We start from the raw sequence: 19642 nt of genomic DNA, 5'->3' as shown, positions 1-19642 counted from the left end.
TAAGTGCTTTCAAATGAAAGGCATGAACATACAGAGCAGTAGAAGGGGGGGAAAACCCTGCTGGTTGTCACTCAGGGCGGGATCAATGGCAGCAGGATTGTGAGACTTCCTGCCAGCTCCATGTGATCAAGAGCAGTGGGAGGAGAAGACCTTTCCTCTGCTCTCCTCTTGTCTGCTATGAGGAGGAGCAAAAAGACAGAGGGAGAAGGGGAGTGATACCGAAGGACAGGGTTTTGATGGAAAACTGTGCCGTGGGTCCACAGTAATGCAGCTCTCCTATCTGAAGTGGATATGGATGACCTTTAGCCTCAAGACACTTCATCAAAGCTTACTCTGCGCAAGCACTTACACACATATCCACTGATGTGCCAATTAAAAGGAAACTGCTGAAGAATTCCCTCAGTGTTGAATAAGGTTTAATGATGAATTAAGACAGTCCATAAACACACATTTTTTAGCATTCCAATCACACTGTTTACCCTTTACATTCATTGTTAAATGTAAAAACTAATTTAATGGGTTCCAATTAAAATCAGAGCCAGAGCAAAGTCTTCCCATAGTGTCTCACCACCAGTCAAATATCTCAGTCTTCTCAAAAACTGGAGTCACTCAGCAGTAGCAAAAAACCAAGCAGCATGACACCCTGCTCAGCATATTTATCCCTTTTGTTTTATGTCTTCCAAGGGCAATGGGGCCAGACAGGGTTGTCTGTTTGAGAATAATCTATCCACTTCTGCATTGGAGCTGAGTGTGAGCCCACAGCTGGGAAGCAGCCTGGAATATGATTCCCATTTTATACTCTACTTTTGTCAGGATCAAATGGGATTGGATGTACGGTTGAATTTGAAAATGTACTTTCCTATACCTCGTTAAATCAGGTTAGGAGCTCCCCTGATATTCCATCAAAAGAATCAAATTTCACCACTGTGCCTGGAAAATGTTTTTAAATTGACTTTGTGAAACAGTGTTTGTTCTTGTAGACTTATGAATTCTGATTTTTTTTTGATATACCTTTAAAAGGAAGTAGATTATTGAAGTAAATTCATTTTTATAGATAGAGCTTGTGTTTGTGCTGTGTTTTGCTCCCAAGGCTGAAAATACAAAAGTATACAATCTCTTTTGGATATATCTACTCTCACACATGAATTATCTGTCTTTTCTGTATCTGCCCTATAAAGCATGATGTGTACCACTGTTTCTGGATCATTTTTCTGTTTGCTGCAGATAATAATGCTAGATTGTTTTTTTTTTTGTTTTTGTTTTTTTGCTTTCTTGCTTGCAAGATAAGAGAGAGAAAACTGAAAATTTTCCAATACAGTCCTCCACAATAGCTAAATGTTCAATGCTTGCTCAGTTTGGTAAAATAGAATATAAACATAGAGTATAAACAGAATATATGTATTAGAATGCACATTTTTCAGCTTTTTTTTCAGAAAGAGTTTTAAGAATAGAGAATAGGGCATTTTTGGCAAATTTAGTTGTAATGATTTTTGTAATTTATTAATATGATCCCAAAATCCCATTGCACCTGTTGGTGTTGTAAAGTTTTCAGCTTGCTTGTTTTGAATTTGTGGTCTGTTTGGAGGGACATTTAACAATGTTTTTCAAGTTCTTCTGCCCAGATGAGATATGTAGTCCTGCCAGTGAGTTCTGTGTCTACCACAGGGTGTCCTCCCAGTTGAATATATCCAGAAAACCTATCAAGGGAGGTGCCCAGAAAGCATCCTAACAAGATGCTCCACCATCCTCAGCTAGCTTCTTTTGACACAAAGGAAAAGCAGCTCTAGTCCAAACTCCACCCAGATGATCTCACACATTGCTGAAGGAGAAAGCTCATTTTGGCCACTTGTATATGTAAATTCATTATTTCTGTCACTACCCAGAGCTCATGACCATAGGCGAAGGTGGGAGTTTAGTTCTTGCTACCTACCAGCTCAACTCTGTTTCCACTTCCGTGGTTTAATTCCATGCTTGCATTATTGCGAATGCTGCACCAGTCTGCCTGTCCATCTCCTTTTATAGTCACTCATGAACGAGACCTGAAGATACTTAAACTCCTTTGCTTTTGGGGAACAGCTCACGCCCGGCCTGGTGGGAGCAACCCACTGTTTTCCAGCAGGGAACAATGCCTCAGAATTAAAGGTGCTGACTCTCATCTCAGTAGCATCAAATCACTCCAGTGCTTGGTGCTGGTCATGGAGTGATGAAGCCAACAGAAGCATGTCATCTGCAAAAAGCAGAGATTTCTGAGGTTTCAAAAAGAGAACACTCCTCACCCCAGCTGTGCCTTGAGATCATGTGCATAAATATCACAAACAGGATAGAGGACAAGGGGCAACCTCGACCAAGCCAAACAACCACTGAAAACTGCACTGATGTTGTGAAATAATATGGACACAGGCCTTACTTTGAGATACTTACTATCAGATGTTTCGTAGTAGTGGCCGCAGGGCCCCATACTCCCACAGAACCTTTCACAGGGTTTTTCATATGCTCAGTGTGTTCTAAAACAAAGATGGCTAAATATACTACTTTCCGTAGTGGATTGAGCTTGAGGAATGTGATATGCTTTGTTCAATTAATGATGTACGCAAATTAACCATTTTAGGGGTTCACTGAAATGCTCAAATAATAAAAGGACATCAAGTTTCTTTTGTATGAGAGAACTGTAAACCTATGGCCGTTCCCCATCACTGTAGGGAAATAATGGGAGTGAAGTGACATTTGGGACAAAGAAAAAGAAGACAAAAAGACATGGTTGAAGACAGTGAAACGCAGGAAGAAAATAAAGAGATAAAATATAGAATACAGAACAAAAAGAGGGAGAGAGCAGGAGACAAGTTACATCAAACAGCCAGATGTGAGGATACAATCAGAGGTATTTATTTGTATAGTACATAATGCCCTTTGAAGTGTCAATTTGGTTATTCAAATAATGGCTTACTCAGGGAGCTCTTATTCATGCTGGTGATATTTCAAAGTACCTCTCAGTAGTCATTGTGTTCAACATTGGTGTGGAAAGAACAAAAATATATATTGTGCAGACTTTTGTTTGATTCAGTGCTTACTTTATTATAATGACATTCATCTCATTTTCAGACTCAAGAACCATTCATACAAACTTGCATATACAAATAATTGAAAAAATACATGTGGAATTCACCAATTTTTTGCACTTAGACCACAATTAAAGTCTGTGAGTTGTCCAACTCCTCATGTACAGATAGTGTGCCTCCATAAAGCAAAGCGTTACCGCTGAATGCAAATTGGAACATTGCTATGACTTTCACACAAAGAAGTAGGCAAAGTGTAGGATAAGAACACAAAAATGTTCTTGCCCGAGGTCCATTGTCATTCAAGCATAGTTCACAGGTGGATGGTGTACTGATTGTCTCAGCTTCTACCAGTGGATTGTAATCAAAACGAGATTTAAATGAGGTGTGATTAACCTTGCTGGGCTGTTGAATAGGCATGATTAGTCAGCTGTATAACCCAATCATACACATATGCAAGTTACATAAATGAGAGGGAGACATGAATTCTATCAGAGTTTAGTGATGGAAGCAAAATGAATATCAGCAAAACAAGTCAAGCCAAGCCAAGCGGTAAATAGCAGCAGCAAGTAGGTAAATAGGAGGAATTAGGGCTCAAAAGAGACAATTGGAAATTAAGCCGGAACTGTAAGGAAAGAAACTGGCAAAGGGATAAGAGATGGAATCTTTCTTTGTTTCAGAAACAAGAAGGGAAAGGGTTTGGACCAGGTCAATTCAAGGTGGAGGGAGGAGTGCTTGAAGAGAGAGTATCAGTAACAGCCCGTTACTTTTGATGAATGGAGGTCATCTAGAGAGGAGAAAGTTAAGCTGATAACAACAGATAAACTGGGAGGAGAAACAAACACAGACGTCAGTCTTTAACTTCTGATGACCACCCTGACCAATATGTGTGTGCAGCCCACCAGCTGGCCAACAATAGCTTTAGACATGGGCTGCGTGATAACACAGGCTTCGCAAATTTATGTCCATACACTTTCCTATTCTTTATCTCTTCTCGTTCACCCCAGTGCATCACTGACTGATGCCAACGTCCGATAGGCTTGTGTTTAGGAGCGAACTCCTGATTAGAGACATTCACACATGAATTGTATTGCAATTTGCAGTCTTTGAGAGCAAAGTGTGATAGCATCACCATTCTCAAGTTGGCTCTTACTGACAACACCTGAAAAGGTGTAACCTCCCTGTCAATGTGGCAACATTTTAGCTTCAGCCACCTGTGCACTGCATTGGGTTTCCATCCGTCACTGCCATGGCCACAGGGTTCATTTACAAAAGTTTACTGGGGCTGTTGTTTAATTAAAACAAACTCAAACAAAGACAGGAGAAAGTCACTAGTATATTCATATAAACACTCTTTTTCAAGTTTACTTACTGAGGCGACTAGACAAAACACTCCTTTCAAGGTGAATGAACATGCCATCTAGATAAAGCTGAACGTGCTCAGATTGGCATGCCAAATCCCAACGGGGAAAAAAATAGTGCATTCAAATGAATTCTGCTGGATAGCAGCTGGTGCCTGCAGCTGACGCTCTTGTTGTTTTTCAGTCCCTCACTTCACACCTCTCTTCACGTTCCTGTGCGGTGAAGTGAGAGGTGTGTGAGGTGGAAGTATTGACAAGCTTGCCAACTAGAAAAGGGATTTGAGCAGACTGACGGTGAGGACATGGTACTGTCAGGGTTACACCAGCTCACTTACCAAGCAACTCTGTACACCCCTCACAGGGATGTCGGATTTGCATCTCAATGGGGTCTGTCTGCTTGAGTAAAATGTAACGCCAAAAGTTTCAAAGTCACATCAGTCTTTTACTGTAGTGGTGTAAGAGGAGTCCTGGCGATACTGTGGTCAGGGCCAGGAAACTGGTCAGATACTTTGAATGAATCATCAGGACAAATTTCTTTTGGGTTTTTTGATGTGCCAGGAAAGTGTGTTTGCTATTTGCTCAGCTCAGCTCTAAGTCAGCAATCTATGAATAGAAATAGTTTGGTAAATACACACTTGATTTCATGCTCATTTTTTATCTGTGAACCTTTTCTTGCACTTAGTATGAAGCATTTTTTTTGTTTGATTTCACCTCAGAATTCTGTTTAGTGCCGTCTAACTCCAGACTCTATTTATTGAAATTTACAGGTTTCCACAATACATTTTGTTCAGAGGATGTTATCTATTTCTGTGATCTTAAAGTATTATTTGTTTCTCAGAACTAAAACATGAATGTAGCTAAACAACAAACTGTGCAGCATTCATTTAGAATTACATTTTATAAGGATGTAGATTAGTTTTCTTTGTATTACTCATGGGTACTTAAGCCAGGTGTTCAAGATCAGTTTAAACTCAAAACCTATGCTGGATCATATCTCCAACTACATTTTGCATTGGAACGCTTGGTAGTTGTTACTTTACATTAGGATTAAGTGATCATGAGCCAACATGAATTTCCAAGCTAACTGCTGGCTCCACAACAGACTCAGCTCACTCATGACCAGTCATGACCATTTAAGAGGGAACTTCCTGCTGACTTAAGTTTTGTTGCCCATGCAACGCATTATGAATCTAGATCATATGCAAGACATGCATATTTTGTCCCCTAATACGTGGCATATTTATTACCAGTATAATTAAAAATAACTGTCCAAACCTAGTTTTGAGTGAGAGAGGTTGTTTAATAGATTGTAATATAACATTTGATAAATGATTGTGCATTATTTCACCAGAATTCCTATAAATCCTTTTACATAAGCTGTGGCTCACTCTATTTACATTGGCTCAAGTTTAACTATGGTTTTGCAATGAACACAATTTTTCACAGTACTTACACAGTGTTTGTAGGCATTACCCCATTCCTCTCTGTATATGTGTCTCTATAACTTTTATTTCTTTCTCTCATTCTCTTCTCTCATTGTGTTTCTGCCTCTGCTTTTCTTTTGTTCCTTTGCTTTATTACTCTCTGAGCGTTGCATTCACACAGTGACAACAACCACCCATCAGTGACAAAGGTGCTCTTTTTCTCTTCTTCTTTCTCGCCCGACTCCTCCTTTATGGCGTGGCTTTGTGTTTACTGCTCCAGTATTGTTTTACAGGCCCAGCAGGTGTGGCCAGAGTTCGGCAGCCTGGGCCGAGAACCAGATGGTTTCATGACTCAGGTGCTCCATGCCTGGCTAACCTGCCAGCTGCGAGTGTCTGAGGCCCAGCGTGATTGATTCTCTCTCTCTCTCTCTCTCTCTCTCTCTCTCTCTCTCTCTCTCTCTCTCTCTCTCTCTCTCTCTCTCTCTGCATTGGCTTTCTGGCTTCATCTCAGGCTTGGATGTAGCCAGACTTGGATGGGTCACCAGACCTATAGCGAAGTGTGTGCACTGACATTTCCCTTGATGGAGACCGAAGCAATGCAAGATTGAGGGGGAAAGGGAAATGTAGACTGGGGAGAATGTGACTGGATGAAATGTCAGGCTACTGGCAGGCTGACTGGCTGACTGGCTAGATCACTGGCAAACCATGCAGCATGCGTGCATGCACAGACACATGCGTATGCAAGCACACAAACACTGAAAAAAACTTGAAAGATACACTTGCTATCTGGCCGGCTTGCTGTATCGTTTTCAGATCCCTACATGCAGACCTGCAGAAGACACAATGACATGCACATGCTGTGTATACTCCAAAAAACCCACATGTATAAACAATATCAAGAAACATGCACAGAAAAATGCAATATAATGCAGCATATAACAGCACAGCAGGGTACCATTACTTGCAACCACTTTAAGTTCACGTGAAGGTCAAAGTAATTCTGTCTTTCACAGCAGACAATTTGTCACAAATTGTAGATATGTCTCAAACTGTACATAGCAGTTTTCTTTTTTAAACAATAACTTTTTATTTGGTGATTGGAAAAAAATGGCTGCAGGAAAGACAGAAAGAGTATAAACTTATAAAATGAATTCTTCAATGTTTAGCTGAAAGTCTTCAGGCAGCTCAGCAAAAAGATTGATTGAAATATCTCTAAATAATAAATAATTGTATTATTTTTTATTAAAAATAAATAATTTTCTTTTGTCTCAATCTACCTTTGTTCTGTCTTCCACTGTCCGATTCATTTTATTTTATTTTATTTATTATTTAACTTTTTTCTTTGACCAAATTATCTCCATTGTAATCAACGACACTAGTCTTCCTCTGACTTCAAAACAAAAGTATTAGCTGTTTCTGAAATAAAACCCTAACTTAAGTCAACATAACTTAAGTTAATATTATCCACAGTATCCTCAGGCTTCTTCCTAGAGAAATGAGAAATGCATTATGTTAGATTTATCAGGCTTGAAAACCAGCTTTAGTTTGCGCTGTTTAACATTAAAGACATCCCACAGTTTGGTAAGAGCATTCTTAATGACTGGATCTTGCACAATATATCATATTATCATCTGTAAAAAATGAAAATTAGCACCGTCCACATTTTGTGCTAAACTATTAACATAGATATAAAAAAACAATAATCATAATAATAACAGCGGACCTACAACAGAACCTTGGGATATGCCATTGGAAATGTTTAGCTACTAAGAGAAGAGCCAGTAGACAGTTGACAAACCATCAATGGTCAGATATACTGATACTACTTCTGCCCTTTTGCCTTCTGCCAGTTTATTCACACATACTACTTGTACATGTATACACACATCACTTCTAACAGCTATCACAGCCCCCCCCCTCTCTATCTCTCTCTCAGCTTCAGCTTCTGAGCCTCTTCAGAAAATATCATAGTGGCCCACTCCATCTCTATCTATCTGACGCGTTGTGGATTCTTGAGGTGGTATTGATTTCCACCAGAGGTGACATTTACTGTGTTCGCTGCCAAGACATTGCCTTAATCACCTGACTGGTCCTTCACACTTGAACTGAATCAGATGTCAAACTCTCAAGCAATGAGCTGACCCATTATTGCTCCTCCCATGTGAATATGAGTTGACTGACATCATAGCTACAAGAGTGGTGACCAGCCACTCAGACTTGTCCTCCAGTCATCTGCCTCTCTCACTTTAACCAGTAGTGCTGTTTACACATCTCTGTACACCTAGCTGTTACTTTAGCTTTTACTGCATTGTGAAGCATTGACTTTATGATCACGCAGCGAATACAGTTTATTCCAAATAACTGCGACATTTCTTTGTTTCACTTTTCACTTTGTTGCAGGAAATGGATCTTAGCGGGACAGCGTGATCTAAATGCTGGAGGTCGATGCATAGATCTTTTCCTGTGACTGAGCATTCCTTGGCTGAACTTAGAGAGCTAACATAAACCTAAAGACCTGCTCTCCAAGTGGCTGTCAATAGATAGCTGTATTTATTTCTCCCCCATGCAAACTGATCCATATGAAACCAATCAAGCACCCATGCCTTGTTCTCCTTCCTTTATGGCGCCCTCCATTTGTCATGTCTTTCTTTCTGTGCAATCTGTATTTAAATAGAATATTGCTTTATTTTGATTTAGGTCATTCCCAGGCAGGGGTATCTGTGCTGCCAGGAGAGGGATAGAAAGATTGTAAAGTAGCTAGAGTTCACAAAAAACAAATATGTACATATTTAGTCATCTGAAGCACTAAACAATGGTAGATTTGAGATTCTGTGACAACCAAGTGTTAACCTCACCAACACTGTCATGTCTCGTCTTCTTCCGCTTATCCGGGTCCAGGTCATGGGGCTGAAGTGTCCTCAAATATCCAATTGAGGATAGCTCCAAAAATAAGTTCATAATGTCTACATGCAAACTTATTTATGTGGTGTCCATTTAAGTTAGTGTTGTCTAAATCTTCACATAGTAAACTTTATATAAGGCTGTGTTTGAATAATCACTGTAATAATCACTCAATAGTCACTGAGGTCAGAATATGGCTACCGTATCACAATGTAAAAGGCAAACATTTTTTCAGATGTTCATCACAGACAATTTTAAAAGTCAAACTCTCAATCAGGCCCTGTGGGGATGATGCCTATGCTCATATTTGTTCACTAAAAAAAGATCCGAATGTTTGTAGTCATTGCGGCCTAATCCCTGTTTGCAGATAACTTAAATCTCACTGAACATTGAATAGCTGAAGAGATTATTCACACGCATGAATCAGATTCTTTCATGTGTGTTGCATATGGTTCAGTCATGAAAGCACAACAAGTACACAGAAACATGCCTGTACACAAGGGTCCCTGTGAGGGACCAGAGTGGTCTCCCCGAATAACGGGATCTCGGCAAGACCGGATTCAGGCAGAAGAGGTTGAAAATAGGAGGCAGCAAAGCGTCAGGTGCCAGGAAAAGCCCTTTTATTCTCCCGGAACACAAGGTTTTCACAGGCAGACAAAAGGCAGGAATAATGCAGGAACTACTCACCAATAACAAACTCTCACAACAGCACATAGTAGTTCTCCCAAGGAACAACAAGTGCAAAATGAGGCTCCTTTAAATAGGGCTGCTTGTTGAGCCCAAACGGTCCAAACCATTATGGAGGGGACTACCAATAAACATAATGGTCCATACAATACGCTAATCATAATAAATAAATACAACAAATAAATAATGCATAAGTTAATTCATCCACACACCAAATATTTACACACCATACAATAATTTTACACAAACACCACATAGCCAACACCATAAGAAAATAAAAACCCCCTGAGTGCAATGGGCCGTGCCCCCTTGCCCTGTGCCCAATAAAGTCCGCCCCTGCAGCGGCGCGCGCTTCCGCAGAGGAGCAGTGGAGCCGGACCGGGAGTACAGGTGACTGTGAGTGTATGACAAACCAGAGTCTTTACAAACTGAAATGAAGAGGTGGACGAGTAGTGGGTACCTCACCACACGCCTGGATGCTAAACCGGGGAGAAAACTGACACGGGTGAGTTGTGGTTGTGGAAGGTGAGCGACGCAGCGGGCTGAACTTTGAGCGCCGAAGCGTCCATGGCGTACGCCACACCAAACATGTCACCAAGCATTTAAAACATATATAAACTGACGACAGAGTCCATTTCTCCGTGTGCTTGCGAGTGTGTGTATGTGTGTGCGCACATACATGCGTATACATGCGCCACAAAGTCCGAAAAGTCTTTTTGATTTTAATTGTCCGACGCTGCCTCGCAGGCCACGTTATCAAAACGCGTCCCTCGTGGGAGACAGTGAGAAGGAGGGTGCTCACCTTCTCACAGTCCCCATCTGTAAAATAATGTCCACACAAAGAGTCTCTCCAACCTTTGAGATTATATTTTTAATTAATTCCTCTGGTGTGAAAGAGATTTAGCAGAGCAGTAAAAAGATGCACATTGTAAAATACCTGAATTCATTCCACTAGTCTTGAACTGTATAACCTTCACAGGTCTACTACATTCTTAAATGGTTTCCTGATGGAAAATATTGCCCACAATAATAGTCTCCTTTGCTAACAACATTGTCATTAGCATTGCATTGCCTTAATGCTTTTGCTGTCCTACTGTGAGTCACTGGGGGTAGACTGAAATGTTTCCCCCTTAATGGACATTAAAATAGGTGTTCATGTTATTAAATCCCACCAAGGGATGTGTATAGTGTGTGGTGTGCTTGCAGATGTCCACTTGCTAATGTGCACATATCACTGTGCATGTATATGTGTGTGCATATGGTAATTTCTCTTACTTTACTTGCATGTGCGTCCCAAGTACCCTTGCTATGCTGACAGGCCTCTGGCCCTTTAGTCAACATGATTGAGTTTATGGACCAACAAGCATTGTATCCCACCTTGTCAGGAAGCCTTGCGATAGAATTGAATTACCATTTTGACACCTGCAGGAAAAGCACTAAGTCTCCTGGGTGTAGTGATTACTTTGCAGGGACATTACATGTAATGACCTCTATGGCTGAACTTCTGCCAAAGCTTGTTCATCATGCAGACAGATCTCCATAGACAGCCTTGATGCTGCTCTGTGAAAGCCTTGTAGCTTTCATGATGTCTCATTTAACTGTCAATGAAATATTTCAGGTTATCTTTAACTGAAATTTTTTGCCATTAACGGAAATGTTAAATGTTCCATTATTTCCAAATAAAATTAAGTAGCATTGCCATAACTCATTATTATTTCTTTTTATAAATGGTAATTTAGTTATATAGTTAACCTATTTCTAAGTATATCTTTAATGGTACTCACTCAATGAGCGTTAGAAAGGTTTCCCTCCAGTGTAGTACCCTTTGTCTTGTATTGCAACAGCACAAAGATGACAGTCCTAAGCAAATTTTTTCTCTTGTGCTCCAACATGAGAAACACTTGGTACTGTATGTGCTTGCTGAAACCTACAGTTTATTGATCTTTATAATAGTCCTTGAAATGTTATTTCCTCTTGTGTGGATGGAAATATTTCTTCAGGCCCTTTCACTACAATTTTTTTCAGTGAATAATGCCTCAACATCACTTCACTTGCATTATTTCTGTATCAAAGATTAGGGGAAGATTTAATCATCTATCATCATATACAGTATGTAATATAACTCTGTGGCAGACACATGATTATTTTTCTTGTCAAAGTATGGTAGTTATCTCTGAGGAAGTTACTGGAGGAGGGGTCAAGACATGAAAGCATGAGTAGGTGGTTGACACAGGTGCCAGATGGCTCAGTTTGGCAGATGCATATCACGTATGCCATACTACGTGGTGTATCTAAGTAGAGCACATACACTGTCATCCAGCAATTTCCCAGGTCATCTTTTGAATATTTGCAAAGTGCAATGAATTTCCATGTGTTCTTAAATGTTCTGTTCTTCAAAATGTATTTGCACATAATAACATGACATTTTCCACAATCACCAGAGAAATGTTAGTGCCCAGAGGGCATTTGGATTGGTTGGGTGTGCTTAAACCAAACTTCTCTGTTTCAGAACTGCTACATGTGCAGCATATCTGTCAGTTTTTGCAACACACGTAATTCTTTTAAACTACTTTTAAAGTAGTTCTGGTTTTAAATTGTGTGAGAGGGGTTGCTTATTTCTTGACCCCTGTCCTCTGATATCATGAGTGAAGCTTCTCCCCATGGTGAATGCTCTCTTCAGAAGCATATTTATCATTACATCACCCAATACTGGCAGGTAATCACAAGGGTCATGTCTACTGAGATCTGAGGCATACTGGATGTAAAACAACAATTTATCTTTCAAATTTGTTTCACTGCTTAACTTTAAGTGGCACTGACTACCATATTGCTCTGACTGGCGGCAAAAGAGGTCCAGTTTTTCAGTGGGAGGTCAACCTTAGGACAGCGTGCAACAGAGACAAAACAGTGTCATTCCGTCTATAAAACTTTAAAAGTAAGGCCCTGCTCGCTGCAGGACCCAGGCGTCGTGTTTATACCTCAGGCGTGACTTTGACGGTTGGGCATATGTTGAGTTATGGGGGTTTACATAAGCTTTGTAGCTCTTAGTGGTAATGCTATCACATCATTGACATGCTGTCTTAATGCCTCATGTTTTAACAAGGAACTGTAACATATGTTGTGTTTTTTTGCAGCCTGAAATTTGTGGAAACTGTGTAAGCTTTACATCTGAAAAAATGCAATGTATTTTAAATTATTTTGAGAATTTACTGCTAAGCATGCAATCATCCTGTCCTTGCTAGTCCAGCCTTTAACTTCAGATATGGAAGAAAGCCCTATAAATCTGCAAGTGAGTTCCCACAGGAATGACCTGAGTCAATTCTTCAATGAGTTTTATGCAAATTAAACAGACTTAAGTCAAAAATGCAGCTACTTTCGTAAATGGGTAACTGTTGAAAATAATACAATGTGGAATGGTAAATAAAAACAACAATCGGAAAGAAACAGCATGAGGCACATATCTTTGAATTAATGCATCACATAGCTACAAACAGCCAGAATTGTTATTTTTGCCCAGTTGTGTATCTGTCATGCAGAGGGTTATGTTTGGTCTCAGAATTAGTTTAGGACCTGTACTTTAAAGTCTGTTTCCATGGGAACACCCATCCTTAAAAAGAAGGTACTTTTCAAAAGAAGGGTTAAAGAGCTTTTTATTCTTGCATAATTTTTAAATTGAATAAATGTGTGCAGAGAAAATAGGTCAATGAAAAGTCAAGAGAAAGAATGTTTGCAGAGTTTTTTTGTCTGTTGTAATTTGAATTCTAAATAACAACTACATTACATCTTGACCTTCCCTTCACAATCTTAAAAGGAAAAAGAGAAGCCACTGAATGCATTCTATTTCGATCAAACCTTAAATGAAGTCATTTATTAAGTGGCAACAGACAAGTTTTTGTGTTATCATCATGCATCATCATCGCCATGTATAATTATGAAGTAAATGTTGATTGCACCGTGTCATGTTTTTTGAATAATGACACTATGAACACTTAGATTGTTCCTTATATAGCTTGCCATCACTATGCAACTCTGTCTGCCACCGGGCACGAAATCTCTTGCAGAAATGAAGGCTGACTGTGGATAATAGTTCAGAAACTTTTTAACTAGTGGAAGTATTGATTTTTATTTGTCACTGCATGTTTCTGTGTCTGCCCAGGCCTGATGTTGTTTATTTAGGATTAACACGGATTAGGTCTTTAAAAGGCAAATATGTTTATTTAGTTATTATGTTCTCCTGCCTGTGCCTGTCAGGTTTATCTCCACACAAACCATGTTTATTTTTTCTGACCTGTCCTTTGTTCCGTGTTGCAGGTTGCCCGTGTGGGTAGCCAAGAGGATGGAGGCCATGAGGGCTGTGTACCTGGCTTCCAGGTCAAACACTACCAGGTGGCGTACGGTGGACCTTTCCAGAAAGGCCAGGCACTTCTACAAGGTCAGTAAAAATTGACAACACACTTACATATTAAAATTTTAACTTTTTCTGCTGTTGTTCTGTTGTTCTTTTTCTCTCTCGTGAAATTTGCCATTCAAAAACAGAAGCCTGCATGTGGGAGTGCAGACACATGTACACGTATAAACCCTCACTCTGCATGCTTGGCTACTAAGGATTTGAATAGCAGCATATACAGGGGAGCTGGTAAGAGCAAAGCTAGCTACCCTCCTGGTCAAGGTGACGGTGTGTGTGTGTGTGTGTGTGTGTGTGTGCACAGGTTGTTTTGTTCGTTGCATTCATTAGAATTCATGTGAATTCTTGTTACAGACAGAAGATAGAACTGTAACAACAACAACAACAGCATAATTTGTGTCTGCAAATGAATTATTCTCTTTGATTGGATGATATTTACAAAAGTCTTTTATTTCTTCTTTTGTTCCTCCCCTGAAGCTGCTTTGGGCTGTTCATTTAAATGTGTGTGTGTTCTGTATGCTCATATGCATGTATCTGCGCCTTGCGACTATTGTGCAGTCCCAGAACAACAGTTACCATGCAAGTCGACTTAGCCTCCCAGATAACTCAGTCCTCGACAGCCTCCGAGTTCTACTTTTTTCTTTTTTATTCATGAATGTAATCTCAGCAGGTTTGCAATAAAAACATTAAACATTTGAGCAGGAATTGAGGAAGGTCACTGGGTTCACTGCAGAGCGGTCGTGACTCAGTTCTATTTCTCAGCCGGTCGGGAAGCAGCCTCATCACCCTTTTGTTACTGCAGTGGTCAGTCAGATTCCCCACAGACTCTCAGCTCTCAACTCCATTTTACTTCCACAACTTATCGGTCCTGCCTGCTCCTCTGGGACCCTCCAGCAATGCCTACCTGCACAGCTCCACTTCGTCTCCAAAGAGATCAGCAATAATGTCTGCTGGCTATAGAAGTCTGCTTCTCTGGGGTTGTGAGTTATGGCTGCCAGCACATCACTGCACAGAGATGGACAAGATGCAGTCAGCTAGTGGTAGTTTTATGACAAAGCTGAGTAGAGGTGTAGAGATTCGGACACCAAGACCAAAGCTGCGATAAGAAATACCCACAGACCATCTCCTGCAACTGCAACTTTTTATCTAGACTGGTTTTAAGAAAGATTTATGAAGTTTATCTGACTTCACAGTGTTCTTTAGTATTTCTTGATAATAATCCTCCCAAACCACCCAAACCCCCCCCCCCCCCAAAAACAGCTAAGGTCTGAACTGAACTGTGGATTTGGAGAATCGTTACACCTCTAAAGCTGAGGAAGTTTTCACTAATTCATTTGCCCAATAATTTATTTGCTTTTTGCAAATAATTTTTTTTTATTCGTACAATATGATGAAATACAATGGAAATATGTACTATATGTAAATTAAAATGGGAATAATTTATAGTTTGCTAGTGTTGTCTACCATTTATTGTTGAACTTGTTTTCATTGCCGTCTTTATTTCATCATCCCACTGCGTTGCTCTCCACATTATGAGGCTACATTGGTAGAATTTCATTACCTGCTTCAGAGACATGTACCTTATGTGCTCCATCCATACTCAGGAGAAACACATTTTACTCTTTTATGGCTGAAGTGTCATGCAGTCCTTGTAGAGCTGTTCTTATACAGCTCAAGTTTTTTTTTTCTTTTTTTTTAAAATGACACTTCACTGACAGCTTTCCCATCTGAAAATACATACTTTCCGACCTTGAAGACAAAATATGACAAATGTGAGCATTTTCTCCTTCAGCCTTCCTTTTCTTCTTTTTTGGCCTTACTGTGTTTCATTTGGTCAGCCAGTAAGACATTTTGTCATCTGGAGGTTCAGTGGTGCATGTAGTAGGAGACAGAACTCAGTTCTGCTTTAGTGCTCTGCTCTGGGACGACACTGTGATTCTATTACCTTGCATATGCTCCTGTCAGCAGAAACACCTCTCGCCATGGGGGTTCCCACTGCTCACAGGTTATGGACAGAAACATAGGCATGCCAGCGCTCACACGCATTCACTTCTACTCAGAGTACCAACATAATTATGGATATTTGTGTGTGTTTATAGTGAATTCTAAAAAAGAAGACACACAGGAGGAGGTCTGTGTGCATGCTGTACACAAAAGCAATACTATATGGTTTTTGATCATTTTAAGTGTCTCTTAATGTCTCAAAGCGCTTGCACAAAACACAGTGCCTCAGCAGGTACTGAGGCTGAACAGCATGCTCAAAAGCAAGACCATGATCAAAACAACTTATGAAAGAAAAGGAAGCAAATAAGGCACATGATTACTAATATCTACACTTATGTCAGCTCTGTAATGCAGATTAATCAGTTGCAAGTGCAAGGGTGATTATAGTGAAATAACAATATGTCTGTACTTCAGTGTGTCTGTTTTTGTGCATAGTGTACAATGCATGTGTGCAAGATTTCAAAGGAAAAATTAAAGGGAAAGACATTTTTTTACCACAGATTATTCACATGCATTCACCAATATGCATGGAGACAATTGATACTTTTTGAAAAAAACCTTCCTACCATCCATTTTGTTAATTTTGAGCAAATTGTCTGCTGAGTGTGAGCATGATTCATAAAGAGTGCCAGAGGCTGTAGCCAGGCCCAGTGACACATGCAGATTTATGTAAATTCTGCTCAGCCTTGTGCCACCTGCTGTAGACCTCTCTGTGTAATTACCAGTAGAGGGGCGGTCTGTTAGCCAGAGATACCTGTTGGCGCAGACCTGGGTTCAAGGACATCCATCTCGGCTAATGGCAATATCCAAGAAACAAACGCACGCACTCAGTGCACAAACATTCCCTCTCCTGTTTGTCTCTCCTGTTTCTTGGTGCTACTGATTTGTCATGCTATCACCACTCCTGCAGATTTCCTCTCTGGTTTTTGGTTTTGCTCCACCTCTCCTTCTCATTTTACTCAGTCTGTCATTGCTTTCATGAAAAATTGATGCACGTGAAAATCGAAATGTATAAGGAAATGGAAAAGGGTGGGTCAGTTGAGAACATGTCTCTCCTTCTCACTTCTGGCCAAAGAAGACTCCATGCTTCAGACATTACGTGTGTAAACCAAAGCACAGTTGAAAGTGCAAAAGGAGCATGATCATTGAACATGCACAAATAGCCTCACATTGTATTTCTCTCACACTTGAATAAATGCAACTCCTTAGCAAAAGTCTTTTTCATTTTAAATTAATTTCTGCTTTATTTAGAATGTTTGTATGAGCTGTAAAACCATTCTAAAAACTATTGTGAATATATCAGAAATTAATTTCAAAATTAAAAAGGCTTAAGAGAAAAGGCTGCAAATATGGTCACTTTTTACTAAGAAGCAGATTTATTTATTATTGACCAAATGTTGAGGAATGTCTTCTTAATAATGAATAAAATGGAAATGTCTTTAATTTATCAAAAACAAAAACAAAGCTATTTCTCAAAGCTAACAAAGCTAAGAACAGCACCATTATTGTAGGAGGAGTTTGAATGTGACCTTCAACTTCATACAGTTTCCAAATAAGTGGAATATTTCTTTTAGAGTTTTCTACATACCAAACATCATTTACACAAGGTCGAGGTGCATTACACAGAGAAGGTAGTGACTGACATTTATTGAAGGATAAATTAGGTTCTCAGTTCTGAAAAGTTACTTTTATTTGCTCTTTCTCTCGATGGCTTCTGCCACTATGTGGAGAAATACAGCAATGAGACTTATTGATTTTGAGATGGTGTTATAGCTCACCTTAGTTTTGCAAGCTGTTTGTATCTTGCCTTGCTGTTGCCTTCTCAGAGGTGGCAGTAAAGTTGATGCGGTTTTCTATCACCAACAAGACAGGTTATAAGAAGCAATGGTACGTCATTATATCAGTAATGCTGCAACTGTGTTCCAGCATTGCTGATAATATGAGGTATCATTATTTCTTGTATGCCTTTTTGCAGGAGGCCATCAGAAGATGATATTACAATCTGTTAATTTATGCAAACCGGAGGTGGAAATGCATTTTTTTGATGGTATGCTGTACTGGGAGGCTATGGGGCATACCATGCTGTTAGCTAATAAAAAAACTGGAGAAGAAGTAGCGTCACCTTATCTGTAGCCTGCAGAACAAGTCCATGGCTCTGTAAGGCTTTTCGACGATCCAACCACCAAATATGGTTGCCTTTAGCATTCTATATCGCATCACTCACATCCCTTAGTTAAGCATTCCTTAAGATTTGACTCATAAAAAAATGAACCTGAAGGAGGAGGTCCTCCCTGGGCTTGACATTGCCAAAGTTAAGACTCCCACTTCATGTTTGGTAGCAGTGTGTGGACTTGGAGCTCTCCTGGCTGGCACAAGGCCCGAGGCACATTAGCTGCATTGAGCTCCAAAAGACCTCCGTGTTGGCACAGTTCTTGTTTCTCACTTGTGTTCCCTCTGCCTTTATCATCAAGGCAATTTAAAAGTACTTGAATTCTGATATTGCCGAGTAGTTGTGTATAAATTGGACAAATAGAACAGCTCTCTCATCTGTTTTATTTTTGCTTCTCTCCTACTCGGCTCTGCTTTCTAAATTTAGGTCATAAAGTTTCTGTCCTTCCTGCTCAGAGCACATAATAATGTTGTTGAGGGAAAGTGTTTGTTATTACTTTTTTTTCCCATTCATCTTTCATGGAACACTCCATCACACTACATGTGAAAGATAAGCCTTTTGATTTATTCGCTACTTTAAAGGTCGCTTACTTCCTCAGTTACACTTCTTTCAAATGTATTTGTTACTCGTGGAAGTCACATGCTTTTTTCTCACAATTCAGCCCACTACTCCCTGCATATTGTTGATCAACCAGCACGAACCTCACCTCATTATTTCAAAACTCTTACTTTGACAAACAACAATCGGATGTTTCCCAGTATGGAACAGCAATACAGGCATTATATTTACCAGTTAGCATATATTACCCATCTGTTCACAGGTGTTGCTTTTTAAATGCCATTGTGTGTCTATGTTTCAGGCCCATAGTCAAATGTATTTTTATTTTAGGTTATTTGCATAAACTAAAGCAAAACAAGAATTATAAGGGAGATTCCCTGTATGGAGATGGAGTAGGGCTATAAATCTAGCTTTACTGTTTAGTGAGTTAAGAACAGCTCTGTCCTACACATTGTTGCCCTACTTTTGGAAATGAAACCTGCCCTAAACTCCCCTCAACCCACCAAAACCCCACTCACTGCCATCCCAAGTATCCACCTACTGAGTGTGGGTACATGGATTGATGTTCTCCCTTGCTTCTCACTGCATGGCAGGGTGCATATCCTGATCATGTCACTCTCATGCCTATAATGACGCAGCATTAATCACCCTCTGTAGCCAGAGTCACCAGGACCTGCAGCTTCTTTTCTGGTGTATTTTTAATTTGGCCATAAATCAAGGTGTGCTTTTGACAAATGACTATAATTACAGGAAAGGCCATTACTAGTAGGTGGTGTGTGTGTGTGTGTGTGTGTGTGTGTGTGTCATTAATGTGCAGGAGGGTGTTTTTACATACCGTTTGTTTTTTAATCTTAACATTACAATTTGTGTACCATGGACATGGTATTTAGTTTGTAATGGGTGATAATGTGATTCGGGAGTGGACAAAGATAATGAAAAAAACCCCAGGAGCCCTGGTAGACTTACAGTTGACCTTATATGGGCCAGCTTATGATTGGAGGCTGCAGATTCTGAGGAGAAGAGAGTGAATGATAGAGGAGAGGACAGGAGAGTGGAATGTGAAGCTGAAATGGCAGCAA

At 39.9% G+C, this 19642-nt stretch overlaps 1 protein-coding gene across 1 annotated transcript in view; it reads left to right on the top strand.

The window, feature by feature from the left end:
* Nucleotides 1–19642, top strand: part of cdh13 (cadherin 13, H-cadherin (heart)) — a 279497-nt gene that overhangs the window by 67729 nt on the left and 192126 nt on the right. The window contains exon 2 of the mRNA XM_046394809.1: nucleotides 13738–13858. Within this exon, the coding sequence (XP_046250765.1) occupies nucleotides 13738–13858 (121 nt within the window). The remainder of the gene's footprint in view (nucleotides 1–13737; nucleotides 13859–19642) is intronic.

This window comes from Scatophagus argus, chromosome 7, assembly GCF_020382885.2.
Source record: "Scatophagus argus isolate fScaArg1 chromosome 7, fScaArg1.pri, whole genome shotgun sequence".
Lineage (NCBI taxonomy): Eukaryota > Metazoa > Chordata > Actinopteri > Scatophagidae > Scatophagus > Scatophagus argus.
The sequence above is the reverse complement of the archived record's forward strand: the minus strand, read 5'-3'. Positions and strand labels throughout refer to the sequence as shown.